The sequence below is a fragment of the Leopardus geoffroyi genome, chromosome A2 (assembly GCF_018350155.1).
Source record: "Leopardus geoffroyi isolate Oge1 chromosome A2, O.geoffroyi_Oge1_pat1.0, whole genome shotgun sequence".
Taxonomy (NCBI): Eukaryota; Metazoa; Chordata; class Mammalia; order Carnivora; family Felidae; genus Leopardus; species Leopardus geoffroyi.
In genome coordinates this window covers 1,409,742-1,437,547 of record NC_059331.1, presented here as the reverse complement: position 1 = coordinate 1,437,547, position 27,806 = coordinate 1,409,742, and the positions used below count along the sequence as shown (strand labels likewise).

Genomic DNA, 27,806 nt, shown 5'->3' with positions numbered 1-27,806 from the left:
GGTGGGAGTCCACCTGTGTGAATGAACCTGTGAACGGGTACGGCTGCGTAACTGAACGTATTAAAACCACTAAAGTACGCTCTACGTGGGTGGGCCGTCCGTGACTCGTATCTCAATTAACACAAAGAAAGGCCTGCATCGCACGAGACTCTGCCATTTCTGCCACTCGCGGGGGCACACACGTGAGGCGGGACGGCCAAAGGTGAGCCAGCAGGAGGGGAGACGGGCTGCACGCCTGTACCGAATCCAGACTTTTAGTCCCTCTCCACCCACGCGCACCCCCTTTTACAAAAACAGACCTGAAACAAACACGGGAAAATGTCACCGTGAGGAGCCCCGGAATCTGGGCGTTCCAATGTCCCGGAGCAGGGCGGTCCGCTCCGAACGTACCAGCGCACAAGCTCACAAAAGGGAACTACCAGGCCTTGCGGGAAACAATAAAACGAGACCCCCCTCTGCCTACACCCCACACCCCTGCAGCGCGAGGGCCTTCCCCGCCCGGCGTCCACTCACCACTTTCTCGGCGCGGCTGGGCAGCACCACGCTGGCCAGAGGGATGCTGACGGGCAGCTTGCTGGGCTGCACGGTGCTGAGCGGGATGCTGACGGGCAGGCTGGTGATGGCCTCCCCGCTGCTGGCGTAGGCACGCTCCTTCAAACCCTGCAGACACATGGCCACACCCTCCTTGCTCCTGCTGACCGCTAACGCAGGGCCGCGAGCACCACCGGAAGGACACGGGGACCTCCCGCCACAGGAGAAGGCCCCTTGTCCTAGTAAAACCCCCCCACGGCTCCTCCCAAAATTCAGGGTCCCGCCTCCCCCCAACCTCAGGTCCCCACGCCGTGACCCACACGCTGCCCCTCACACCTGCCGCCTTCTGCTCACGAACGAAACCACCGCCCTCCTCCTCGAGCCTGCGGGCAACAGCCTCCCACAGGGGCTCAGCACCGTTTCCAGGCTCACCCCCGGCCCCCCCGAAGCCTGGCGTGGCCCTCACCTGGCTCAGGATGCCTGCCGAGCGCCCCGCACAGCCCACGCCCTGCCCTCACCTTCTCGCTGCCCCTCTCCCCTGTCATCTGTAAGGCCACGGGGGATGAGGGCCGGGGGTCCTGAGGGCTCAGCTTGATGCCGTTGGCGATGCCCGGGCTCTGGTACGGAAGGCCGTTCTCCTTGGCGTGCTCGGCTCTGGAAGAAGACGCATCTCTGGTTCGTTCTCCGGGGAGCCGCCGGAGCTGGGGTTTTGCACCCAGAGCTGGCATCCCGGGCCCAGCAAACGCCCCGAATCTCTTCTGAACCGCTGGGGTCTCACCCTGAGAACCCCAAGGTGGCCCCGGGGCACCAGAGCAGGGCTGGCGCGTGCCACGCGCAGACTCACCGCGGGTGCAGCTCCCCGGCCGCCGTCTTGCCGCCGGCCGCGTGGTCCTGGCTGAGGTGCCGCCTCAGCACCAGCTTGGCCGGGGACAGCCTGGTGTAGTCCGGCAAGGCCAAGCCAGACACCTTCTCGAGCCTCGGCCGGCTGCCGTGGCTGGGGGTGCAGGGCACCACCTCCTGGTCCAGCGGGGAGGCCAGGTACTGGGGGGTGTTCTGCTTGGACGGGGGCCGGCTCAGCGCCCCGCAGAGCTCGTAGCCTGCCGCGTGGCCGTTCATGGAGAGTTCCGGGCTGGCGCTGCTGAAGTGCGGCAGGGAGAACCTAGAGCAGTCCAGGTCGAGGTGCAGCCGGCCGGGGTCCGCCTCCGGCTCCCGGCCCAGGGCGCCTTTCCCGCGCAGGTGCGCCGACAGGGCGTCGTCGGGCGGCACGCAGGACTTGAGCTGCAGCAGCTCTTGCTGCCGCTGGCTCTTCTCCAGCTCCACGATGCTGATCTGCAAGGGGGGAGGGGGGGGCGGGTCAGGCCCGCCGCCGCCACCGGCCTGGGGACCGGCCGGCCGGCCGGGCCGCGCCCAGCAAGGCACCCGAGGGACGGGCCCAGGAAGGCGGGAAGGACGCGGGCCGGCTTTGTGGGTGACGGAGAAGCCAGCGCCGCCGGCCACCCCGCACGGGTCGAGAGGCTCCGGGGCGTCCAGAGCAGCTCTGCCGACGCGCACTCGTGGGAGAGGGAACGGGACGGGGCGGCCCCGTCTGTGAAGGAGGCTACGGGCGCTCCGTCCGCGAGGAGCCCTCCCGCCGCGCTCCCTCTCGGTCACTGGGGACACGAGACGCCCCCTCTGAGGCCTCTCTGTTTTGTTCTTTTCCCGTAAGGAAAGCACCTCGCTCTTTACTACGCGGAACGGTCAGCGCCCAGCAGCTCCTCCTGCTGGTGTGTCTGTGGAAACAGGGCCCGGCCCGGCCGACAGGGTCGGCAGGCCTCTTCTCTGGGCCACGTGCTGCTGGCTCAGCAGGAGGGGACGCCTGGGCCACGACCCTTCAGTGAGCACAACTGGTCGTGGGGTCACCCGGTCAGCCAGCAGCCGAGGAACGTGAGGACACGCGGGCCCCTCTGCTCCCCCTTCCTTCTCGCCCTGTGCGTCCCGCTGACCTGGACGCACACGTCACCGTCCTCAGCGAGCAGCGCAAGCTCTGGGGCGGGGTGCGCGAGCACTGCCCTCCCCGGGGGCCGCTTCGGCACCCACCCCCAGCCCAGGTGGGTAGGGGCGCCGAGGGAATCCCAGGTTTCTAATGGAACCCGAGCCGCCCCGGGAGCAAGTGGGGCCCCTCGGACGCCAAGCCCGGCGCCCCACCCCCCACCCCCACCCCAGGGGCCAAGATGGGGCATCAGGGCCGCCGTCGCTGCAGCAACACAACGCGTATCCTGTCCTCGGGAGCAGGGTGGTTTCGGGGGGCTGGCGGGGGCACTTCCCGCGTTCGTGATGCATCAAAGCCCAGAGGGGCCCCCACCTGCAGCTCCAGGCAGTGCCTCTGCTTCTCGGAGATCTGGCTCCTCAGGGCCTGCTTCTCCTTCAGCAGGTTCTCCAGCGACAGCGTGGACCAGTCCAGTTTCAACTCCTCACACCGAGCCTTGAGCTGCGGGGACGGGGAGGCCGCAGTCGTGAGCCCGCGGGGAGGGCGGGGTGGGCGCAGGTCCGCCCGGCACAGGGCAGACACTGGACAGGTGTCCCTGAGGGCCTGCAGGCCCAGAGAAGGGGACCCGCTAGGGGAAGGTGAGGCTGAGAAGGCAGCCCAAGGGGGACAAGATGAGTGTCCTCAGGACCGAACGGGGAGGCCCCGTGAGAAGTGGCGCTCCTGCCCGTCCAGCAACGTGCCCTGGGCCCCGTGGGAGCGAGGTCCCGAGAGGCCTGCGCCCTAGCCCTAGGGGCGCATTCGGGAGCCCAGCACGGGTGGCAGAAACGCGAAAGCCTGGGCCACCTACAAAGCCACGTCTGGTGAGAGCGTCAGGGCCTTTGGCAGGTCCCTGGGCCCCGCTGGCTCCCGCGTCCTTTGAGAGCCCAGGAAGGGACCTCGGTGCTCCCAGAACGAGCCGGACTGGAGTCGGGTGAGGGGGGCGAGGGGGGGCCTGGGAAACCCATCCTCGGGAAGGACGTCGGGCCCCACGAGCACCGTCACCCGGCCTGTCCAGGGTGCACACAGAATGACCGTTTCCAGGCCCCCCCCCCACCCGCCCCATGTGCCCCCTCCCCCGCCCCTCTCCCCGCCCCGTGTGCCCCAGAAGGCCGCCCCCCGCCCACCAGCTGCAGGCTCTGGCTCCTCAGCTCCCTGTTGTCCTCCTGCAGCTGCTCTGTCTGCTCCCTCAGCTGCTGGTTATGGGCCGAGATCTCCTTCTGCGCCTGAATCAGGTCGTTGTAGGTCAGCGCCTTCACCCCCAGCTGCGGACACACGATAGCACGGGTGGGCTTTCGTGCGGGGGTGCGCCATGGCGGGCAAGGGGTGGGGCCGGCAAGGAGGGGGCCGGGGGGGCGGCCGCCCGGGAAAGGGGCGCGAGCCCTCCCACGTTCCGGAGCCCGCCGTCAGAACAGCTGAAAGGTCAAAACCCCAGGAAGGAGAAGATCCTTCCAGATCTCCACTCCCTGGGCCGTGCCCTGGCCCGCACGCTGCCCGCCCAGGGTGGTGATGCGGTCTCGGCACCCCTACCTCATCCAGTTTCTGCTGGAAGAGCCTCTTGATCTCCTCTTTCTGGGCCTGGCAGTGGCCGAACAGCTGCTGTGCGGCCCCCAGCAGCCGGGCGTTCTTCTCCTGCAGGGGCGCAGCACGGTGACGGGAGGCCCCGTCCCCCCACGCCCCTTCCCACGGTGGGACATGCCCCGGCCCAGAAGGCCGACGACCCTTGGCCCATCTCAGTGGTTGAGGGCATCGCTGCTCGGTGAGGAGCAACGTCCCGCAGCCTCTCCAGACCCTGCAGGGGCAGGTGACTGGGCCTGCGGAGACCGTCACTGCTCCTACGGCATGGGAGCCCCTGCCGGGTTATGCCTCCGGGCCCAGGACAGCCCGGCAGCGTTCGGGACCCAGGGGGCAGAACCGCTCCGTGAGGGTGCCCAGGGCAGGGCTCACCTTCTCCTGGTCCAGCAGCTGCTGAAGGCTGGCCTTGTACTGGGCTGTCTTGGTGTAGGCCAAGAACTGCAGGTACTGAATCTTGAAGGATTCTAGGAGGAAGCGAGATGACTTCACTGCAGACGTGACCCCGGGGGGCCCTTCAGAAACCGGTGTGGGAGGGCGTGGCCACTGTCCCCAGAGGCTGCTGGAGGTCACCTCCTGCCATCAGCCCGGGGCCCTCGGTGCCCTCTGCAGCCCCTCGTGGCTCCTGCCACCGCTCCCCGGTGTCGTCCTCCCCGCAAGGCCGTCTTACTGAATCTGCCGGTGTTTTGGTAAACACGGGCTACTGATGTTGAACCGAGGGAACCGGCGACGCCCGAGGCACGGAAGGGGTTTCCTTCGCCTGATGTTTAGACGAGCACCAGGTGCACCCGGCCTAGCATCCTGAGCGCGTGCGTAGACGGGGCCCCCCCCACCCACTGCCGTAGATACGGCCCGGACTGTTCTCTGGGGAGCACCGCGCGGCATCCTGGGCCCCGCCCCCTCGAGACCAGAAGCACCGCAGTCCCGACAGCCACAGACGCCCCCCCCAGAAATGGCCCCACATGCCCTGGGGTGGAGCCCCGACCTCAGGCAGGCGACTAGGGGGCCGGGCCGACCCAAGGCCCAGGCGCCACCTGGCGGCACTGAGCCTGAGGCCCGGGGTGCCCAGCGTGGGGGCCTGCGGGCCAGGCCGCGGCTCACCTAGCAGCTTCTGCAGTGCGGGCGGGGTGGCTGCCAGCAGCGGCCGGTCGGGGGCGTGCCGCTGCACGCAGGGAGGTAGCTGATAGAAGGGGCTATGAGGTGACCTGTACGCATCTGCGGGGAGAAGCAGGTTCACGCGTCAGCGGCAGACTGACGTTCCCGGGGCCCGGCCAGTCCGTTCCGTGGAACTGCCAGGTCTTTGTAAAGACACGACCGAACACGGTCGGCCAAGCACGCTGGCAGACACGACATCCCGGCAGTTCCGGAAGCAGAGACGCGTCCCCTTGCGACCGAAGAAATCCCAGCTCTTCACCAGAGCCTGGGTCGGCAGGATGTTGGCAAGGACCCGCACCGGGGCGGGGCGCCCGGGCGTAGACAGGCCCGGGGGACGCCCCAGTGCGTCTGTGGCACCGAGCCACTGGGCGCACGAGCCGTCACCGCGGCCCGAGCCCCGAGGTGGAGAGGTGAGGGGGGCTGTGGGCCCGCTCGCGGCCGACTCACCCTGTGGCGAGGGCGCCGCCGTCTGCGACGAGGCCGGGGCGTGCAGGAGGTCCAGTGCAGTTTGGCTCTTCCGGGGCTTGCGCTCGGGGTTGGCAGCGCTCATCTTCTTGGGGCGCCCGCGCTTCCTGCCGGCCATTTTCCGCCCCTTCTTGTTCAGCTTCTTCTTCCGGGCTTTGGAGGGGGACGGCTTTTTGATGGAGGTCGTCCCAGCCTTCTCTTCCTCGGCACCGGAGTCCTAGCGGACAGCGGGTGGCGGGACGTCAAGGGGACGCGATGCCCTCGTCGGGGACGTGCGTTCCCGGTAAGTCACGGGAGCCGCCCTCCACGGAGCGTTGGGGGGGGGGGGGGGGCGCGCGCGAGCGCTCACCACGGGGGTGTCCGCGGCCACGGCAGCCCTGCCCTCGGGCACCTTGGTGGGAGTGGTCGTGCTGCTCTTGTTTTCTCGCTGCTGCCGGCGCCGAGCCGCCTCTTGCTCCTCCTGGAAAGCCAGCGGTGGGCGTTTGCAGATGCGCGGGCTCGGCCGGGCCCTGCTGCACGGCTCGCGGTGCGCCACCAGCACAGGCGGGGACACCGAGGCACAGCGGAGCCCGGGAGTGCAGCCCCCCCGCCCCCCGCCAACCCCTAGGCAGACCGTGCGGACCGTGGGGCAGAGGAGCCGCCCGACCGTCCTTTCCCTCCCGTGGGCGGCGAGCTTTGCCACACCGCCACGCCGAGAGAGGCCTGTGCCCGAGGGCAGACGCTGCCGCCGGCCTGGGCTCCTGGCAACACCCGGGCGGGCCGGCAGCTGCAGGGCTGTGGGCACAGGTGCCCGGCTACGGTGGGAAGGACACGGGGCCCCAGGTGGCAGGAGCTGGCCGTCCGAGAGGCCTCTCTTGCACGCGGACTTGTCTGAGTCTCCAGAAAGAAAGAAAAGCTCTCAGACAGACGTACGGAACAAACGGACAGTGGCCACGAGGCCGCAGCGGGGAGGGCGTGAGCACCGGGAGGAATACAGGAACCAGGCGGCCGGCGCAGTCAGGACCCAGGCTGGCGCCCCGCTGCGGGGGCGGCCGCTCTGCCCTCGGATGGCGACTCAGGCCGGGACAGCACGAGGGCCGCTCGCCGCCCTTCAGCACAAATGCCCGCGTCACCAAAGCCCACTTCAGAGACCCTCTCAACCCGCTGCCGAAACGCGCATAAGAACCGTGGCCCAGCTGCGGCCGTTAAGGACGAGGCGGGAGTGCGCGGGCAGGGCCGTGACCCAGACCCCATCACACAGACCAGCACCTGCACGTGTGTGGCCACTTGCAACCCGCACACCCCAACAGGCAGCACACACACGCTGTTCAGGCGAGGGAAGAACACAGACTTACCCTGAGTTTTGGGTTTTTCAGACTAGAAAAATAGTTTTCAAGCTAAAAATACAAAAAGGAAAGGAAAACTCTCATTAGAAGTCAGCCCCAACCCTTTCGGGACGAAAGCAACGTCCCGGATGCACAGCCAGCGGCCAGGCGGACGTCTGTAGGGGCCGACCCGACTCCGGGCTCCCAGCGTGTGGGGCCCGACCCTGTCACGAGCCACCCGGGACAAGGCCCGCCCCACGCAAGGGCTGGGGCCGTGGAGAGCGCCGGGCCCCCCCACCCCGCACGCGTGGGGCACTCACTATGGTGCGGTCGATGGTGTGCAGGTAGTAGGAGACGGGCTTCCCCGTCCAGGACACAGAGCCCTTCAGGGGCGAGAGCTCCACGACGCGCATGATGGTGCCGATGTCTGCACACAAAGGGCTGCGGTTAGGGCCCCTCCTGCGCCCGAGGGGTGAGCGGGGTGTGTGGGGGTGGGGAGGCTCTGCACGGTTTTGTGGGGACTCCCTCCCTCCTCACAAGAGACAGGTGGGAGGCCAGGTGAGGTGCTCACATCAGTCCCGCTCCCCTGAGGGGCTTGTCCAAGGAGGATGGCGACAAGCCCCCGTGGGGTCGGAGACCACTTAGAGGGCGACTGAAAAGCAACGTGGCTACAGGAGCCCCCAGCAGCACACAAGAGGTCATGAGCCCCGGGGCCCACGTGGCTTGGCCCAGGGGCCTGAGGTGCGGCCCATGCTATGCAGGACAGCCACCTCTGTGACAGACCCCTCCCTGAGTTCTCCTGACCTGTCCCGCCTTCGACACCCACCCGGGGCCACTCTGCCCCCAGGGGACACAGGGCAGGTCTGGGGACGTCTGTGGTCATCACAACCAGGGCAGTCCTGGCATGGGGTGGGGGCAGGGGCCGGGCGGGGGTGGGGGGGGGGTGGGGAGGAATGCCCCCAGGGGGCGGTCTGCCCTGACGTGAGCAGTGCCGGGGGACAGACCCTATGCTGACACAGCCAGATGCCGGAAATCACAGATCTTAATACTTCGGCAACCAAGAACTTCTTACCGCTCAAGTTTCTGCTGTTTATTCTGAAGTTCAGAGGCGCAAAGGGCTTCGAGGACACAATTCTGCCGCCTGAAACACAAACCTAGTTACTGCCGTTCGTGGGGAAGCGCCTGCACGCACACAAACGAGAGGGAGACAGACGTCAGGGGAGCGAGGGGAAGCCGCAGGAGGGGCGGGGACAGCGACCGCGTGCCCAGCAGCGGGACGGAGTCCCGTCCGCCTCCTACGAGGAAGAGCTGGACCAGGTGCCGCCTCCCAGCTTAACTCTGTCCCGCCAGCTGCTCTCCTGTGACAACGGTCCAAGGCCCCACGGTGCTGACCTCGGACCCAAAGGTCCCAGCTGGGGGCTCACCCATCTGTGAGGACAGACCGGGCGGGAGTGAGGACAGTGACTTGGCACGCCCCCCCCCCCCCCCCCCCCCACGGTCTGCGTGCTTGTGGGACGTGTCCCGCAATCGATAGCCAAGGCAAAGCCCTAGAGCCCCAAAAGCAGCACCGGGCCATGTCATCCCCAGTGTGCAGAGTTCTAAGGAGAGAGGACTCACAGAGGAATCTGCGGGCTCAGGAGGGAGTCCGCGGCGCGTGCGTGACAAACACCGCGAACAAACACACGCGCTCCCAGAAGCCACGGTTCTCCGTATGAGGGAAAAAAGAGCCAGTCGGAGAAGTCAAGGAAAACAATAAGGTCACGTTCAAACTGGAAAAGTCCCGGAGCACCTGGGTGGTCGGTGGGCTGAGCGTCCGACTCTCGATTTTTGGCTAAGGTTACTATCTCACGGTTCGTGGGACTGAGCCCCTCGTCAAGCTCCGCGCTGACAGCACAGAGCCTGCTGGGGATTCTCTCTCTGCCCCTCCCCTGCTTGTGCACCCTCCCTCCTCTCTATCAACGAATCAATCAAATGGAAAACTCCCTTTGAGTGCAGTTCGACACACGCACACAGACACAGACGCACACGGGCACAAACACGCCAGCCCGCCATGACCCCCGGCGCCGGGAGCACCCGCTGCCCCACCCGGTCCTGAGAACCGGCCCCCTGGGAGCGGGGGGGGGGGGGGGGGTGACGGGCCCAGCGCCGGGCCAGGGGCGGAGTCGGGGCGGACGTGTCGTGCCAGGGCACGAGCCAGAGCTCACAGAGCGCGCGGGGTCGCATCAGAGGTCTCGCAGCCAGGGGCTGAACAGAGCCCCGTGGGACGCTGGGAACCCAGGGCGCCTCTGAGAGCGTGGTGCCAAGCGGGATAAACGCCGGGTCCACGGGCGCTCCCGCTAGGAGCCCGGCACCCCGCGCTGCCCACTCGGCAACAGCCGGTGCCGCGAGGGCCCGGGAGGAGGTCACGGCCGGCGGCCGGGACCGCAGGGCTCGGCAGGCAGCCCTCCCACGGGAAAGCACGATGCAGAGACCCGGAGAGCAACGCCGCGCGGGACGGCGAGCCCGAGGGCCCGGCAGGCGTCCCCGACGAGCAGGGAGGAGACGTGCTGGAGCCAAAGCCCGCGAGGCCCCTGGCCAGGGCAGGGCGGCGGGAAGGCAAGCTCTCGGGCGGGCAGCAGGCGGAGGGGCTCCCCGGTCCGTCCTGGGGCAGGTGCACGGCTCGGTCCCTACCCTGGGACAGCCACCGCTCACTCTTCCAAAATGACCAAGAGACACACGTGTGCACGACCCGCGGCCGTCGGTGCTGAAGACAGCCGGCAACCGCCTGTGTCTACACAGGGCGACCCTCTCACGGGCTCAAAACCTTCTATCACGAGACACAGGGGACCCAATCCCGTTCCTAACAACAAGGGTGAAGAGGGCACCCAGGGCCTTCTTACAGCTAGGGACAGGACCCAGGTGGGAGGGGCTGGGAAGGTGCCACTCCCTGGCCGGGAGCACTGAGGTCACATGCAGGCCACCTACGAGTCTAGAAAGTTCTTGTAGCTTTAGGAACTGCAGTGACTGGCTAAGGATGAGGGCACTTTCTGGGGCTTCCCGTCCAGGCCCCGGGTGGGCCGACAGTGTGAGGACGGCACACACAACCTCACGGTACAGCCACAGCTCAAGGCCCACTTCCCCCACCAGGGCACACCCCACCGGGCGCCCGCAGGCCAGTCGTGCTCATGCCCGGAGGACCCGGAGAAGGACGAGCGCCTGAGGTCAGAGCTCTAACGAGGACAGCAGCAGCCCCTGGCCCCCACCCGGAGCCCGGCCGCCATGCACCCTGGGCGCTTGTGGGGAGGCGAGTCCCGAGCTAGGGTCTGAGCACTTGGCCGCAGACTGGACCCACGAGCGGTGGGCTCCTCTCTCCTGGAACACTGTGCACGACGGCCAAGGACGCGGGGCTCAGCGCGTCACAGGGCTCGGCCCAACTGACCTTTCTCCCCGGGGAGAAACAAGTACGATCTCGACTCTTGGGTCAGTGAGGACGGACGAGAAGCAGGCAGGAGGCTGCACACCGAGGAGAGCAAACGGCCAGGCGACATGGCCCCCGTCCGCGGAGACAGACAGGAGGACCCGCCATGGCCCACGGGGTGCCCGGGGCAACCTACAGCCCACAAGCGTGCTGGCGCCTCGACCTCCCTCCGGGAGCTCGCCAGGTTCTCTCTCCCACGCTCCGAGTCTGAGCACATCATGCCGTGTGGCCCACTGGCACTCACAAAGGCCGAGTTGGTATCCAAACAAACTAGCTGACTCCCACCTATTGAGAAGATTCTACACGGGATGTTCTCGTCCGTCTGACATTCCAAGCACACCAGGAAACCCCTGGCACGGCGAAGGGAGAGGAGACACCTAACCTGGGCCACCTGCGGCCTGAGCGGGCCCTGACCCCACTCCCGGGGCCAGAAGCCAAGAGCCGGAGGGAGCCTCCTTCCCTCGTCCCACAGCCACAGAGGGCGTGCGGGCGGGGCGCGCGGCCCCACGGCACAGGCTCCTCGGGCCGCCACTCAGGACGGCCGTTCCCAGGTGCTCCCCCAGAGGGAGCGGCTGGCTGTGCCAGGCCGTGAAGTGGCCGTGAGGCTGCCAAGAGGCTGCACCTCGGCACGCAGCCTTGACTCTCAGCTGGCCGAGATTTAGAAAACACACACTCTTCCCCAGGCGGCTCAGGCCGGACACCGTGGAGGGCCTCACACGCCACCAGAGCACCAACACAGCGGCAAACCTAGAAGCCTTCACGGGCACGAGGGAAACACGACCCTAGGCGCACGTCTGGCTTGAGAACAAGAGTGCGGGCACCCAGGCTCCTCCGCGGCACCCCCCACAGCCGTGCCGAGCAGCTGTGGCCGCGAGTCGGAGCCTCACACACAGCGAAGGGGCCGTCCCTCCTCCCCACCACCGGGAACGGAAGGCGGAGGCAGCCGGGCGGCGATGGGCCCAGACACAGGGAACACCCAGGAAGAGCAAAGGGGCCGGTCTGGACGGCCCCGGTGCCCTCACCGCCCCCAGGTTAGGCCAGCAGATAAAATGGGGACGCCAGTCAAATCTGAGTTTCGGGCACGGACCGAGCGATCCTGCGGCAGAAGCGGGGACATCCTTGTGCAGAGAAGTCACTCGGTGTCTACGCAAAACGGGAACGTAACCGCACGGCCTGGGGCCCACTCGTCAGTCTGGCCGCCCACCCGGGTCCCATCAGCGGAACCCCGCTCCCGAGGCTGACGGGCACGGGCAAGGGCTCCAAGCCCCACAACCGGCGCCAGATCCACAGACAGACCGGGCACGGGGCGACGCAGGGCAGGGTTACGGGGAGCGCGTTACCTTCCTTCATGTTCGCAAACCGCTCCTTCAGCTGGTGATCCACCTCAGGACCAAAGGCAAAGTTATTCACAAATATAACACTGCAAAATAATATTCCAGTTGAGTACAACGAAGGCTCCATCCGCACACGCGCACAGCACTCCAGGGCACACCATGCCACGGCCTCCTCCGCCAGCGCCCCAGCCCGGGCGGGGGGTGGGGTGGGGGGGGGGTGCGACCGGGGCCCGCGGGCCAGGACGCTGAGCCCGGCTTGCTGCTGGCTCGACATCCAGGCTGCCCGCTTCCCTGGAGGAAAGGTGGACACCTGCTTGCCGGGAGGAGGCCCCTGGGGCCGAAACAGGACCGCAGAGATGTCCCCTGGGGACAGAGGTGTGAGGACACCGAGGCAGAAGGAGAGGACCCGTGGGACCAGAAGCGAACTCGTCCCCAGGGAGGGTGTGGCTCCTCCCTTCTCCATTCTTCCGCGCCGCCCCACGCCCGCCCAGGCCCGGCTCTCGCCCACAAGAGGAATGACGGACGGCCGCGCTCTACGAGCAGCACGCCGCTGGCTCATCTGAGCCCACGAGTAACCCGGCTCTGTGCACGGTCGTGTGGCTCCTGTCTCCCTACCTAAGGGCCTCCAAGTAAAAACTACACCACAGCGAGAACTGGGCACAGCCGCCAGAACTGCGGACAGGGAGTTTACTTCCTCACCGGAACGTGACGGAAGACAGAGAGAGGGCCGATGGCTGTCCCCTCGCTGCTCGATTTAAGTCTTGATAGTTTAAAATTAAAAAGCCTGGGGGCGCCTGGGTGGCGCAGTCGGTTAAGCGTCCGACTTCAGCCAGGTCACGATCTGGCGGTCCGTGGGTTCGAGCCCCGCGTCGGGCTCTGGGCTGATGGCTCGGAGCCTGGAGCCTGTTTCCGATTCTGTGTCTCCCTCTCTCTCTGCCCCTCCCCCGTTCATGCTCTGTCTCTCTCTGTCCCAAAAATAAATAAACGTTAAAAAAAAATTTAAAATTAAAAAGCCTGGAAACCTGGGGCGCCTGTGTGGCTCAGTCGGTTTAGCGTCTGACCTTGGCTCAGGTCATGATCTCACGGTTCATGAGCCCCGCGTCGGGCTCTGTGCTGACAGCTCTGTCCCCCTCTGTCTGCCCCTCCCCTGCTTACACTCTCCCAAAAAATAAATATTAAAAAAAAAAAAAAAAGCCTGAAAACCGTCACTGCACCCAGTAACAGAATGGTCCTGGGGAGCCTGAGCAGGGCGAGAACAGACAGCGCACCCAACAGGCATTAGAGACGCAGAAGCACCCAGTGAGCTCCCCCCACAGTGCCGCATGGAAGGAGGGCGGGTGGGACTTCAGGCCGGGGCACAGGCGTCCCTGGGGGCTGAGAGACCGAGCCCCGACGAGAGAGCTGGGTGCAATAAGCCCTGACCGAAGAAGGGTGCTCTGAAGGCAGCCACGGTCTCATGTCTCGGAAGCCACCAGAAGCTCACTGAGGCCAGGCAAAGCAGGGGCGGACACCCTAACGATAAGGGGGCTGCTGGGGAGGGGGCCCAGAAGCAGAGCGCCTGGGGCACGTCAGGGGATGCTCTCCGGGTCCAAGTCCCGTCCTGCTCTCCCACAGGACCAGGGGCGGCGAGGCCCAGGGGGGCGGTGTGCTCGCCATGAGCTCTCACATCGCCAGTGCAACCAGAGACGGGACCCCTGGGCCTGGATGCTGCTAGCCAGCTCTCGGTGAGGATGGGGCTTCCTCTCCGCTGGAGAGCCCTCACATCCCTACCGATGGGGATGCTCATGGGGTCAGCACAAAGGGGCTCAGGAAAAGAGGGAAGACCGGGCTGGCAGGGAGACCAGAGCGGACCCAGCACAGATGGGGGACTTGTCACAGGAACGCCACAAAGGGACACACTCTGCAAAGAGCCGCCTCCCCCCCCCCCCCACCCCACTCCCTGCCTTCTACCTGCCCCCAGGCTCAGACGCTGGGGAACACAGGGCAGCAGGCAGTAAGCCTGCAGGAAAGGCAGAGAGAGGCCACACTGCCAGGTCCCCCAGACAGTGGCTGCTGCTGGCAAGGCTGACTTGTGTCCGGGGAGACCCAACAAGCAGGAGGCCAGAGAAGGGGCCGCAGACCCGTGTTGGGCCCAGGGCAGGCCCGTGGGCAGCGCTGCAGCGCCCCAGCCGGCCGCCCTCAGGGGTCAGGGGTGCGGACAGCCAGCCCCACGGCTGGCCGGGGGGCAGGGGATGGGCAGTGGGAGCCGGGGCCTGGCCACCTCCCCACCCCCGCCCGCCCCGCTCTGCTGTAGGTGAGGGGCCGGGAGAGAAAGACAGCTCGTGCCCCATGGCCACGGACCCTCCCCCGGGGCGCCCGCCCGGCCGGACCCTACCTTGTGTTGGCAATCCGCTCTCTCCACTCCTCCGAGAGGAAGTCGCCTCTTTCCAGCTGGAAGGAAGAGAACAGGAGCGAGGCTGGTGGGGCCTCCCTGGGCGTCGCGCCCCGCCCGCCCTGCCCTCGCAGAGAGGATGAGATGAGCGCGGTCGCTAAAGTGGGGAGGACGTGAGACGGGGGAGGGGACGGCGGCTCCTGGGGCTACGGGACCACCCACGGTCGGTCACTGCACAGCGGCCCGGAGCAGGGACGGGGCACACACAGGGCAACAAGACGGTGGGCCGGAGGCTCCAGCTACACCAGAGGACACGCCGCGGGACCGCGAGGCACGGCCGCTTCTGTTCCCACCCGCTGGCGAGGCACTCAGGAAGCGCCCCGGGGCACAGGTCTCCGCCAGGTGACAGCGTCCGCACGGCTTGCTCTCTGCAACACACAAACACCCCCCGGGGCGTCCATCTGACCCCAGGCTTGCGCCGGCCTGTCCGCCTGCAAGGGCCCCGAGGCACCTTCCCTCCAGCTCTCCCTGCCGCTCGCGGCAGACGGACATGGCGACTCCGGGCCCAAGTCCGCCCGGGAGCACCCGGCTCGTGACAACCCACGCGGCCACAGCCGTGGCGTTCCACAAGCCAAGAAGCCTAACTGAATCACTCTTTGAAAAGACAGTCATCACGGCTCCTCGGTGCCCACCGGAGAACGGAAAACACACATCTACGCAAGATCCTGCGCACGCGTGATCTCGGCAGCGTGAGTGATTCAGAAGAGCCAAACCGTGGAAACAACCCAAAAGGTCCACCAGCGTGTCCCCCACACACAGGAAGGTCCCCCGGACGCGAGCAGGAGCCAGGCGCCAACCCCCGCCGCCCCGCGGACGGACCCCGAACACGCGACACTCAGGGAGGGAACCAGACACGAGAGGCCCCGCGGGGTGTGAGTCCGCATGGGTGAAACGTCCAGAACAGGCCCATCCACGGACAGGGCGGGGCTCATGGAAGCCGAGGGTTGGGGGTGACTGCCCTCACCTGCACCCCCACACATGCGGTGAGGGGACCCGGAACCTGCACCCTTCTCATGAAGACAGCAGCCCAACGGGGCACCGGCCCTGCAGGCTCTCACAACGGGACGGAAGAGAGACCCAGCAGAGAAGGTCCTGCGTGCTGCTGCCCCAGGGCACGAGGCCGTGAGCCAGGGCCCAAGCCAGGCCCGTCTTCCGGTGCACAGGCGAGGAGACCGCCTAGGGCAGCATGCGGTGGATGTGCTGTGACAGCGCACGGCATGGGGGATGGGGAGAAGGGGCCGTCACCCTAACGCGCTCTGGCACCTTGTGGGGGCTGCCCACACCCCAGTCATCCTGTCTCTGAACCCCCTCCCCACCTGTGGAACTTTCAGGACCTGCACTCCCAAGGACAGCCCTGAGGGCCTCAGGAGTGGCTCAAGTCCAAAGTGCTTACTGTCCTGTGCAAGACAGAGCCCACACAGGCCTGACACCTCCCTCCCCCGAGGCCGGCTCACGAGGCCGGCCCTCAGGGGTGTCCGGACCGGGACTCCGGGGCTCCCACCACCCTCGCCGGCGGGGGGCTCGTGTCCCGGAGCTGTCTGTGCAGACACGACGTTTGCGCCGAGGACCTGCTCCCCTCCTGGGGTCTGGGGTCTCCGCCCGAGCCCGGCAGAGGGGCCTGCTGACCGACTCCCGGTGAGAACCTGGGCGCTGGGTCTCTACGCCCCCTGGAGACCACACCTCACGTGTCGGTTTGGGGGAATTAAGCACATCCTGAGGGACACGCTGGGAGAGGATTCTGGAAGCTTGGCCCGGTGTCCCCACCCCTGCCCCACACGCCTTCGCCCAGAGGTCATCTTGCTTCCTATCCTTTCTCTGTATAAACCCCAGCCTTGGCGCTTGGGGACCACCATCTACTGAGCCCTGGGGGTCCTCCCGTAACACCCCCACCCTCGAGGGCCCTCCTGGCACATCCCTGCCCGTAGGGTGGGGTTCTGGGAACGGACAGGGGTGCCGCAGGTGTCTCTTGCCGTGGCCAGGTCCCTGACCTCGGAGGCCGGCTCACCATCCACAGCAGCACTGTAGAGCTTCGGCCTCACATTCCAAGCAAGGAAACAGCCGGTGTCCAGGCTCTGCCCACCCAGCCCCTGCAGGCCTGCTCCGGGCACAGGCAGGCTGCGATCATCCAAGGGCAGCGACGGGCACAGTGACCAGCTGAGCCGGCCGTGCCGCTGGGCCCAGCGCTCCGGAGTTAACAGAGCTCAGAAGGACGTGCGTGGCCTTCCCGTGCGCCCCTGCCCAGGGGACCCCGAGACCTCCTTCTACAGAGAAACGGGGAGACGCGTGAGAGGGCCCCGGCATGCACAGGTGCAGAGGGTTTCAGTCCCCATGACCACCTTTCCCCGCCCTCCCCAGAAACCACTGATCATCCGCCTGGGGCCCCTGCAGCCCCACCCCAGGCTGCTGGTTCCTCCTGGAGGAACACGTCTCCGGTGAGGGGACGAGAGCCTGCTTCCGAGAACGGAGAGAGCCAGCTTGCCCCCACCCAAGGTCAGGTGGCCCTGCATCCTCCGTCACTCGATGTTCGCTAACCTGCGGCCCACCTACTGTGGGCAGCCCAACCCACAGACGGACACGGCGCAGCTCCGCAGGACGGCCAGATCCTCTCTCTCAGCAGCACCGGGTCGCCAGCAGCTCGACCCAGACCAAGACCAGAGGGGAGGTGAGCCCAGAGCGGGGCTCCGGATGACCCGGCCAAGGAGGAAGCTGCAGGCACCACGGCGCCCAGCCACCCCGAGGGCCACACGGCATTGCCCGCCGGCAGCACTGGGCCGTCCTGACGCGGACAGGCCCGGAGGGGCGGCTCGCGCCCAGAGGGAGGCCCCCGCACACTTCCCAGAGAGGCACCTGCCCACGAGGGCACAGGCCGGTCCATAAAGACTCTGGCACCTTCCCCACGTGGCACTTCCACGAGGCCACGGGCACCCCAGGTACCGGACTCTCAACGCACGACACCTGCTGTGCGCCAGGCCCACCGCCAGGTGCCAGCAGCAGGCGGGTCTCACCGTGAACTGTGTGATGGGGGCCCCGGGGGCTGGACAGAGCACCTCCCAGGCGGAAGGGACGGAGGGGGTGCCCTGAGGTCAGACAGACGCGCAGACAGAAGCCAAGCAGAAGGGTAGGGGGGGGAGCGGCTCTGACAGGAGGGGTGCGTGAGGGGTCAGGGGGCCCGGCGCCTGGCAGCTGCTGGGCTGCAGGACGGGGGTGGGTGGGGGTGGGGTGCCGAGGCTGGCAGGGTGAACCCTGGCTGGGCGGCACCTCTGTGGTGGCGGGAGGGGGACCGAGGCGGCCGCCCAGGGAGCCTTGGCCCGGAGAAGCACACTGGGCTATTTTTAGACTCCCGTTGGCTTTGTTTCCTCTTCAGTCCTTAAGTAGCGGGAGCGGGGCTCCGTCCGCCAACCAGGACGCCCGGTCAAAGCCACAGAAAGCTGGCAGGCCGGCCTCGCCAGACCCAGGACACAAGTTCCCGCCAGATCTGGGCGCTCACGGTCGGCACAAATCCACCACACCCTGCTGGAGCTGGGCCGCGTGCAGCCGGCAACAGAACGCCAGGGGCACGGCCAGCTGCTCGTCCACACACCACTCCGAGGCCGTGCCCCGGTGTCCTTCCAGCCAAATTCCATTCCCTGCCCCTTCGCTGGGGCCCCGACAGGGCCGACGAGTGCGGGAGGAACGAGAGCCCCTCCTGCGTGCCAACCAACTGCGCCACAAGGCTCTGACGCACCACCGACTCTGGATGGGGACGGGAGGAAGGGAAGAGGGGAGGTGGGGGAGCAGAGGCCCGCCCGGGGCGCGCGGCGCCCCCAGCCTCACCCCTGTCTCTTACTCCAGCCGTGAGGAACACGCCAGAGGCTAAAACCAGGCTCCGGACAAAGTGCCGGAGGCCGTGCGCGGATCAACACCAGCCGTTTCCGGGAAATCTCGGAACCTTTACGCTGTGGGCTGCAGCTGCCTGACCCCGTCACCAGAAACAGGAAGCATTCGAAAACTTGAAAACCTAGGCCACCTGGTAGCTCGGTCAATGAGCGTCCGACTCTTGGTTTTGGCTCAGGTCACGATCCCAGGGTCGTGGGACGGAGCCCCGTGTCAGGCTGAGCGCGGAGCCTCCTTAAGATGCTCTCTCCCTCTGTCCCTCTCCCCTGTTCGCGTTCTAAGCTAAAATTTTAAGAAACAAAAATGAAATAAAACAATTTAGGAAGTCACAGCTTTAGGAAAACGATAAGCCATTTGGGAATACAGCCAGCGTTAACAGCAGATACGGGGGACCGTGCGGGAAGAAGTTCCCTGGAAACAAACCCACTGGACCCACTGCGCACTCAGCCCGGATAGCAAACACCAGGGGACCTCAGACACAGGGGCACAGGAGGAAGGCTGGACTGCTCGCCTTTCACGGAGGGGAGAAAACTCCGGAAGAAATCCCACCAGGAGACAGGATGGGCAAGTCCTGGCCCAAAAGGAGCAGAAGGGCACCTCCCCACTACGAGGCCGGCCTCACCCTGACACCAGAACCAAAGATGTTCCACAGGAAGGAAAATGGGTTGATATCTCTCAAGGACACGGGAGCGCCCCGGAAATCCGACACAGCGTGTGGAAACGACCGCACGCCACGACCGAGTGGGATCCACCCTGGCGGGAGGGCTGGCTCCGCTCACCACATCAACGGGCCAAAGACAGAGCACAGGCTCACGCCAGACGCACAGAGGCCCTCCATGACGAAGCCTCTCGACAAAATCAGGCAGACGAGAACCACGTCAGCTTGATAAAGGGCACCCACGGGACACCTGCAAACGCACATCGTCTCCACGGTGAGGAACCCGAAGCTTCCCCGATGCCATCAGGACCAGGGCGAGGGGGCCGCTCTCTCTTCGTGACAGCGTCCTACACACGTCTGCCGCCATGCTGGAGTGCACAGCAAGACAGACGTACGGGACGCAGATCGAGAAGGAAGGCGTAAAACCGCCCGTGTTCACAGACGACAGGATCAAAAGAATCCAGAGAACAAACCAACAAACAAACCTGGAACTAACCAGCCGTTACGGCAACAGTCACGGAGTAAGGGTATTGCTGCCTGCGAACAAACCACACACAAAGGTCAGCTGCCTTCCTATCAACGGGCAACGAACGAGTGGAACCGGAGGCTAAAAAGACCTTCACGTAAGCTCCGAGACAGACAGACTCAAGCATAACCTTAACGGAACGTGTAGGACGCCTACACGAGGCTCAGTACAAGACCCTGGTGAACGACCTCCACGAAGAAGTCAACAGACGGACGGAGAGTCCCCGTGTGAGGGCAGGAGATACCGGCAAGATGTTGGTTCCTCCCGACCCGACGGGCAGATGCACACGCTCCCCCCGGCCCCGAGCCAGCGTGCTCTGTGACGGGCGCCCCCAGACGGACTCTCGGGTTTATCTGGACAAGGCAAAGACAAGCATCACGTCAGAGGACGGCCGGGCGCTGCGGGAACGCAGACGCACTCCAGAGCCATGGGAACACGGACGGCACGGGCTGGTGAGGGAGACGGACAGCGGGACAGGACAGACGGCCCAGAAACACTCAACTGGCGTGCGACACGCCTCACGGGCAGAGCACCGGGGCGAGGGCAGACTGCAAGGACGGGGCCCGCGTGGCCGGAAAGGATCCGGGAGCCGACCTCACACCTCACAGCTCTACACGTCAAGCACAGAACACGGAACTCCCCAGAACGCCCAGAAGATACCGAGGAGCAGGGGTGGGTGACCTTGGTTTGGGGAGTGCCTTTCCCACGCTGCAGCAGAGGCACGAGCGTGAAAGCAGCAGCTAAGGGACAGGGAGCCTCCCCGCCTCCAGCCCCCCCCACGCCCCAGCCTGTCATCTCGTGACCAATCCTCACTCCCTAACACAAGCAGCTCAAAGCCCACGCCCCACGACGGCCCGCTTGGGGCCGGTGACTACGGAGAGGGAAAGAAGTGAACACGAACGCAGGGGCAACGGGGCCCCCGCCGCAGAGCCAAGCGGGCCTCAGCGATCGGGGCCTCAACCTCTGGGTACGTGCAGGCGATGACCTGGGACGAGAGGAGGAGTCAGAGATGTGGTTTAGACACACCCCGTCTGTGCCGTCCCCGCGGCAGCCCGGTGCGGGGAGACTACAGGGCAGTGGTGTGTCCACGGCAAGAGAGAGAGTGAGGGACGGGGTCACGGGCCCAGACACACATTTCGAGGTGTGATGCAGGTGCCCGGGCGGAGGCAGACGGAGGCCAGGGGCCTCGAACCCTGGCCAAGGAGCCCGGGCATCGACAGGCGGGGCCGAGCAACGGAGGCCGAGGGGCGGCAGCCGGGAGAGCCGGGGGCGCGTGCGGCCCCAAAGCCGAGCCTTGCCAGGAGGGACTCACGGGCGGGGTCACGTACCGCCACGAAGGCAAGGAGAAGGTGCCCCAGAGCGGGCCAGCGGGCGAGGGAAGAGGCCGTCCCACCCACACCCCACGGCCCAGCCTCGCCCCGCTGCCGGGGCACAGACACGCGCGGAACACCAAGGAGGGCTCCCCGAGAGCCCGCAGGGGCCTGGAGACACACACACGACGAACTCCGTTCAGCAGCCGGGGGAGAGGAGAGCCGCCCCCGTTCTCGGACGGCAGGCGCAGGGGCCGCAGCCCCCGGGCGGCCCAGAGAGAGGGTGGGAGAGACCGGAGAGGGAGGCGGCACTCCGGTGACGACACGCGCGCCCCACGCAGGGCCGGGACAGGCAGGGAGGGCGTCCCGTCCCGGGAGGGGAGAAGAGCGGCGGGTCAAGGGGGAGGAAGAGGCACAGAAATGGAGCTGGGTCGGTAGCCACAGGGGCATGGAGCGATGGCACTCACTGTGTATTCTGCATGCTTTTTTCCATACCATTTCATCCACTTCCTGAACTCTCGGTCCATGGTCTGCAAGGGAACGACCACACAGCCGTCAGCGGCTCCCCGTGGCCCCTTCCTACCCCCGCAAGACGAGCGGGGGGCCGCCCGTGGACCAGGCCTCAGCACGACCCCTTTGACAAGCAGACCCAAGAACGGCCCGGGGCCTGCAGGGTCCACGGGTCCGGACCACACACTCTAAAGGGGTTCCCGAAGACAGAGGCGCTGCCCCAACCCCACCGGCCCCTCCCCGGGCAGCCGCCTCTGGAGGGCACGGGCCGCCCTGTGGGGAGCGCACGGAGACCTGCCTTGTGCTGTCCTCTCTCTGTGCCCCGCAGGTCATGGCCAACAGGAGCCAGACCCTGCACCGCACTCCAGGGTCACTCACCTCCGCGTACTTGGCTGGGATGTCAGCTTTCTCCACGCCGTAGTGATGTTTGCAGTTGGTGGCCGCGGCCACCTGGAGCACGACCTGGCCCACTCCTTCAGAGACAAACACAGAGAGAGAGAGACAGAGAGGGGAGGGGGAGAGGGAGAGAGAAGGAGGAAGGAAGAGAAAGAGGGAGGGAAAAAGAGGGAGGAGAAGGAGGGAGAGAAAGAGAGGGAAAGAAAGAGAGGAAGAGAGAGAGAGGAAGAGGGAGGGAGGGAGGGAGAGAGAGGGAGGAAGGGAGGGAGGAGGAGGGAGCAAGAGGGAGGGAGGGGGGAAGGGAGAGGTGCTGTCACAGACACGCGGCCCCTGGGTCAGAGGCGCGACCTACCCCTGGTGCTGCCCATGGGGGTCAATAGGCAGAGGCCACAGGCTCTCCCAGGTCACTGAGGACATTCTAGGGACACAGACCCTGAGCCGAGCCCCCACCCGCGGACGGGACGGCCGTCTCGCTCACACTGCCTCACACACACAGGCCACCGCGTGGCCCCCGCGTCAGGACGCTGTTCTCCTGAGACCTAAGTGATCCGTGAGACACGGCTCCACGAGACGCGGGAGCACCCCGAAGGCTCCGGCCACCCGAGCCCACCCCCGTCGGCGCCACAGCGTGGTGGGGGCGGGCTCTGATGCAGGGCTGCAGGGAGCAGGCCCCGCACACCAGAGACAGGCTCTCTGGACCGTGCGTCCCGACAAGTGGGCCGCACGCACGCGGGCCCAGCCGTCCAGGTCTCAAGAGGCCACGGGGGCTTGCCGCGAGGGGCTGCGGGCAGCAGGGGGTGGTGACCGAGCCACCCGCTCTGCCTCCGGGGGCCAGGGAGGCGGCGTGCTGCCCGCACGGGCTGCCCGCACTCACCGCTGCCCAGGTCCACAAACAGGTCGTCCTCGGTCATCTTGATCTCGTCGATCATCTGCGCAACCAGGTCAAAGGAGGTCTCCCCGTACACCTCCGGGGAGAAGGGCTCGTAGTTGTTGAGCTTCTCGGGGTCCGTCACCGAGTGGTTATACACCTGCTGCAGGATGTGCCGCAGGAGCCCGTTGGACGGCCGGGTGTTCAGTTTCATGGGCTGAGTGGTCCCCTTCCACTAGGGCGTCAAAGGGAGCACGTCACAAGTGACCGTCCTCCCGGCACCGCGGACTCCGCCCGAGCCGGCTAAAGGCTCACACGTATGTGCCGTCCTGGGCGCCACGCCCCTCAGGAGACGGCAGAGGCCGCTAGCTGTGTGGGCCCCGCAGGCCTGGCCTCAGAGCCCTGCCCTTACCCGGGAGCCTGGCTGGGCAGAGAAGTGGGCCGGGAGCCACAAAAAGGGCTAGCACCTTGTGGGCCCTTGTTAGGGCCCCATGGCCGGGACCTCTGCCTCAGGGACAGGAACCGGGCCCGAAGGGGCAGTGGGTCCTCTGACCCCTCACAGCCCACCCCCTTCCGACGCACAGCAGCTGCCCTTCAGCCACCTGCAGCCAGGACTGGGGCACAGAGCATCCCCGAGGACCTTCCCACCTAGAGACACAGGGCGGCCCGGAGCCAGGCCACCACTGTGCGAGGGACTGGAGACCCCGGCCACGGCCCGGCCCAAACCTCAGGCCCCGCCTCCTGCCCAGGACGAAACTGAGGCAGTGGGGTGGGGGTGCCACACAGCTGACCCCAGAAGAACCTCTATGAGCCCCAGTCCCTTTGCACAGGAGGCCCGAGGCCTGACCATACTCGACTGACTCAGCATCCCCCTCCCCCATCACTGCTACTAATGGGGATGACTGCCCTGTCCCAGGCCCCGGTGCCACAGGGCCTGTCCTCCCACCACAGCGTCCCCCACAGCAAGGCTCCTGCCGGAGAGCCCCCACCCAGACCAAGAGCCCACACTGTCTGGACAGCAGAACGTCCTTGGAAACAGGAGTGACGTGCTCTTTGGAACTGCTTCTGCAGCCTGGCCTGGCCCGGCTGTCTCTGTTCTTTGCCAGGCGAGGCCTCCTAAGGCCCCAGCATGGTGGGTCAGGAAAGCGAGGACAGAGCCTCAGGCCTCTCCACAGTCAGAATGTCCCAGGAGGGCGGGGAGATGCTCACAACACTGCTGGCCGAGGGGCAGGAGAAGCCCCGGGAAGTTCCTCAGCGTGTCCGCCTGTCCCAGTCTGCGGAGACGGGGCGCCAGCGGGAAGGTACGCGTGCGCCCGAGCCTGGGGACGACCGCTGGGCACACAGGGCCCGAGGACGCACCCCACCCCCGACAGCAGCTCCCCAGACCCAAGCCACATTCGTGCGCCCCTGCAGACGCCTCTCAAGGAAGCCCACACTCCAGGTGGCCTGCAGGCTCTGGGAGGCGTGTGGTTAAAACCACCCGGGGAGCGCGAGGGCAGCCGGGTCGGGCAGCCCAGCACAGGCCCCAGGCAAGGAGCCGAGCGTGGGGGGAGGGCAGAGGCCACCTACCAGCTGGTGGATGCTGTCGATGGCGCGGTTGTACTTATCACAGAGCCTCTGCATGCTCTCGAAGCTGGAAGGCAAGGGAAAGGCTCCGGTCACGGAGGAGCTCGGAACGAGCCGTGGGGGCCCAGCCGGCCTCTCGGGAGGGACAGCCCACGGCCAGGCAGAGCCAGCCCGCCCCCTGGTGGGCAGGTGGAGGACTCGGGCGCCCAGGAGAACCGCGCGTGGGCGATCAGGCCGAGTCAACAGTCTGGGGCTGAGACAGTCTTGGGCCACGTGCCATGTGCTTGGGGCGGCCTGCGGAGGCCAAGGCTCCCGGGTCAAACCCAAGGTCAACGGCGCGCCCAGCAGGCGTTAGGTGAGGAGGTGAGGAGCCCTGCACAGACTTCACGTCGCGCTGTGGGCAGGACCCGGGCCGGCCGTCGCTGCCCCCGGGGCCGGACAGCAGTCCCATCTGACCTGCCAGCAAGACCCACTGCCCCGCAGGGCTGTGCACCGGCCCCACACGGTCTTCCTTCCCTGGCCGGAAACAGCCCCCGCCTCAGCCCTAACTTGATGGGTTTGGGGACCACCCGGCAGCAGCAAGGGCCCCCTGACTCTCCTGGGCACCGCCCAACACCGGCCTCTGCAGAAAGCTTCCAGCACTTTCCAAGACATAGGTAGCACGTGTTAGATACCTAAGGACAACCGGGCTGGGAGGTTGAGACTAGACTCTCCCAAACCCCACCATTTTTACTTCAAGTATGACTTTCAGTGAAATCCTCTAACCCAGGAGCCGCCCCCACCCCCCACCCAGGGCTGACTCTGCCTCCAGGGGACACTGTGTGACATCTGCGGATGCTCCGGGGCACTTCCGGCATCGACAGGGTGGGGCCAGGGACGCTGCTCAGCCTGTGACAGGGCCCGGGACGCCCCACAGAGGACGAGACCCGCTTGGTGTCAGCGGTGCGGAGGGGACGTGCTCCAAGTGTCTGCCCCAAACCGGAGGGGGAGTCACCGGCTCTTCCTACAACACCCACAAATGCACACCGAGCAAGGAGGCTTCCCGCCCTGAGCAGGACACCAGGAGCCTGGGAGAGGAGCCTCTACGCCCAGGGCACGGGAAGCGATGGCCGCATCGTGTGCACCCCGAGCTTCCTGCCCCAGGCCTCCCTGCGTCTTCACCGACCGCCTGCCCCTCATCCTCGGCCGCGCCCCAGACCGGCACCCCAGTGTCCACTTGCAATCTCTCCTAAGCCACCTGGACACGGAAGGGAAAACCACCTTGAAGGAAAACCATCCTTAAAAATACTGGCCGGGCACAGAGCAATCAACCCTTTTCTGACGGTGTGCTTCGCTGGCCAAATGCCTACTGTCCAAGGGTCAGCGTCTGTCCGCACCCTCGCCCTGGGATCGGGAGGGGTGTACCCCAGTCCTCGGCTGGGCCCCTGCTGCCAGAGGCACAGGCCACCAGAGCCCAGGGCCTGAGCGCTCGGGACGACGGAGAGTGAGCACAGCCCCTTCCTTGCTTCTCAAATGCTGAGGTGATCAGGGAACGGGATACGGGGCCAGGGCTGGCTCAGGCTGGAAGAGCGAGGCCAGGTCAACGACAGTGGGGTGCCGGGCCCTGCAAGGGGCTTCGGGGCTCCTCTGGGCCCAGCTATCGTGCCCACAGGTGACCCAGGCCTCCGGACAGACTGCAGGCCGCTTTCAAGCCTGCCCAGAGCTAAACCGGCAGGAGTGGGGAAGAAGAGAAGCAAACAACTCCAGGCAGGCATTCCAGAGCCGGCCCCGCCCTTCCCCACCCACAGGACTCTCCCCATCCGGATGTGCCCGTGCGGAAACTGCCAGAAGCTGCCGGAGGGTGAACCCCAGAGACCCTGCCTGGAGCCGGCCGGCACCCGAGACCTGGGAGGCCCGTGCCGAGGCGCCGCTGGCGGTGGCCGCAGAGAAGGCAGCGCCCGCGCCCGCAACGCGCCCCCTCCCACTCGCGTCCTCCAGTGTCTGATCCGCGTTTCCCCCAACAGAACCTCACGGAGGTGCCAGCCAACCCTGACAGGGAGTCTCAGACCAGAGAAGAGCCAGTCTGCGCCCCGCGCAGGCGGGCGGACCGCTCGGCAGAGCTCACTCGGCTCACCTTTTGGTGTCGTAGTCGATTAAAACGTAGTTCTCCATAGCGAGCTTGAGGTCCGGGATCTCTTCGCAGACCCACCTGAAACCCAAGTGTAGAGACAGCGGTGAAGACTGTTACGATCGCCCATTTTCCCCTCTCAACGGCCCTAAACACGGTTTACTCCCGAATACTGAGGACAAAAACAACAACAAATCCTCATTACCAAACTCAAAATGCACAAGAGGAAAGGGAGGCATCACTTCAGAACAAATCGCGTAAAGTTTAGGACGAAGTTGTGACACACACGCTTTCGTGGCTTCAGTCGGTGTCGCCTACGGGGGGGGGGGGTGGTGCAACTGGGCTCACTCGCAACGGAGCCTGGAAGCGTGCCTGCTCAGGTCAGAGCTTGAAAAGCAGCGGGTGGACTGAGGGTTAAAGGCAACTATTTTTCTCTTAAGTTTGTTTATTTATTTTGAGAGAGAATGAGCGGGGTAGGGGCAGGAACAGAGAGAGAGAGGGACAGAGAGAATCCCAAGCAGGCTCCACGCCGACAGAGCAGGGCTCGACCTCATGAACCATGAGATCACGATCTGAGCGGACATCCAGAGTCAGACCGAGCCACCCAGAGGCCCCTAAAGGCAACTATTATCTCACGAGTTAACTGATCGCAAGACAAGAGGGTTTCTTCAACAAACAGGGGGAGCCTACGGATTAAAAGGGGCACAAAAATACACCAACGAACCCTAAGATACGACCCTTGTTGAATCATGATGCAACACGGACAGAAAGTCAAGGGAGAAGTCACTGCTGTAGACCTTATAAAACACGGACGTTATGATTTCAAACTTAGATGAAATGAACAAATTCCTTAAAACACACAAATAACCAAGACCTGACACGTGTAAGAACGAGTGACACCAATGAGGCTGGCCTTACCCCGGTGCCCAAACCAGAGGGAGACAAAGCCTCGTAAAGCAAACTCCGGGTAGAAAAAGGAAATCGACGGGCCAATTTCCCTCATGAACGCAGACACAAAAATCCTCTACAAATATTAGCCGACAAGTTAGCAAGCCGTGTCAGTCAGCTGAGCACCTGACTCCTGATTTCAGCTCAGGTCACCATCCCAGGGTCGTGGGCTCCAGCCCCGAATCGGGCTCCACAGTCAGCATGGAGCCCGCTTGGTAGGGATCCATTCTCTCTCTCTCCCTCTCTCTCCCCGCTCTGTCCCTCCCCACAAGAACCCTCAGGCTCACAGTCCCCGGGGCCAGCAGGGCATGCCCGCCTCCAAGCATCAAGTACCCCGTGCTCTCTCCGACCCAGGGAGCAACCTCTCCGTGGCGCAGTCCGTTCGGCAGCACCCGTGGTTGATGTCAGGAGACCCGAGGGTACAGGAAGGTGTGCGCCCTGCAGCGGCCACCAGACGAGCGGTGAGACACTGAGGACCCCAGAAGGGCAGGGACAGGTGAAAGACACTTCCCTCCAGTACTCAGTCCAGGCTCCGGCCAGCACCACAGGGCAGGAAAAACAACAGCACAAAGACTAGAAACGCAACAACAAAACATCTCTATTCACAGGCACACAATTTAACACACAAACTAACCTAAGGAATTTACATAGGAGCTTCTAGAACTCAGGTGGATTGAGCAAGGTCAGAACACATGGGGTCAATGGGCAAAAATGAAGTCTATTTGCATACGTCAGCAACAAAGAATTTTGAAATGAATTTTTTTAATGCCTTTTAAAATAGCAGTAAAAGCGA

At 65.6% G+C, this 27,806-nt stretch overlaps 1 protein-coding gene across 7 annotated transcripts in view; it reads right to left on the bottom strand.

The window, feature by feature from the left end:
- Nucleotides 1–27,806, bottom strand: part of DOT1L (DOT1 like histone lysine methyltransferase) — a 63,979-nt gene that overhangs the window by 12,096 nt on the left and 24,077 nt on the right. For 3 of the 7 annotated variants that reach the window (XM_045491326.1, XM_045491325.1, XM_045491327.1), the window contains exons 3-22: nucleotides 26,072–26,146; nucleotides 23,962–24,025; nucleotides 22,399–22,627; nucleotides 21,507–21,601; nucleotides 21,086–21,148; nucleotides 14,195–14,250; nucleotides 11,827–11,906; nucleotides 8,102–8,170; nucleotides 7,350–7,456; nucleotides 7,060–7,101; nucleotides 6,075–6,185; nucleotides 5,708–5,942; nucleotides 5,207–5,320; nucleotides 4,481–4,572; nucleotides 4,064–4,165; nucleotides 3,661–3,798; nucleotides 2,873–2,998; nucleotides 1,376–1,860; nucleotides 1,050–1,185; nucleotides 514–660 (exon numbers count right to left, since the gene is read on the bottom strand). In XM_045491326.1, the coding sequence (XP_045347282.1) occupies nucleotides 514–660; nucleotides 1,050–1,185; nucleotides 1,376–1,860; nucleotides 2,873–2,998; nucleotides 3,661–3,798; nucleotides 4,064–4,165; nucleotides 4,481–4,572; nucleotides 5,207–5,320; nucleotides 5,708–5,942; nucleotides 6,075–6,185; nucleotides 7,060–7,101; nucleotides 7,350–7,456; nucleotides 8,102–8,170; nucleotides 11,827–11,906; nucleotides 14,195–14,250; nucleotides 21,086–21,148; nucleotides 21,507–21,601; nucleotides 22,399–22,627; nucleotides 23,962–24,025; nucleotides 26,072–26,146 (2,566 nt within the window). Of the gene's footprint in view, nucleotides 1–513; nucleotides 661–1,049; nucleotides 1,186–1,375; nucleotides 1,861–2,872; nucleotides 2,999–3,660; nucleotides 3,799–4,063; nucleotides 4,166–4,480; nucleotides 4,573–5,206; nucleotides 5,321–5,707; nucleotides 5,943–6,074; nucleotides 6,186–7,059; nucleotides 7,102–7,349; nucleotides 7,457–8,101; nucleotides 8,171–11,826; nucleotides 11,907–14,194; nucleotides 14,251–14,544; nucleotides 14,620–21,085; nucleotides 21,149–21,506; nucleotides 21,602–22,398; nucleotides 22,628–23,961; nucleotides 24,026–26,071; nucleotides 26,147–27,806 lie in introns of those variants that run through there. The other 4 variants (XM_045491328.1, XM_045491330.1, XM_045491329.1 and 1 more) reach the window with 4 other exon arrangements.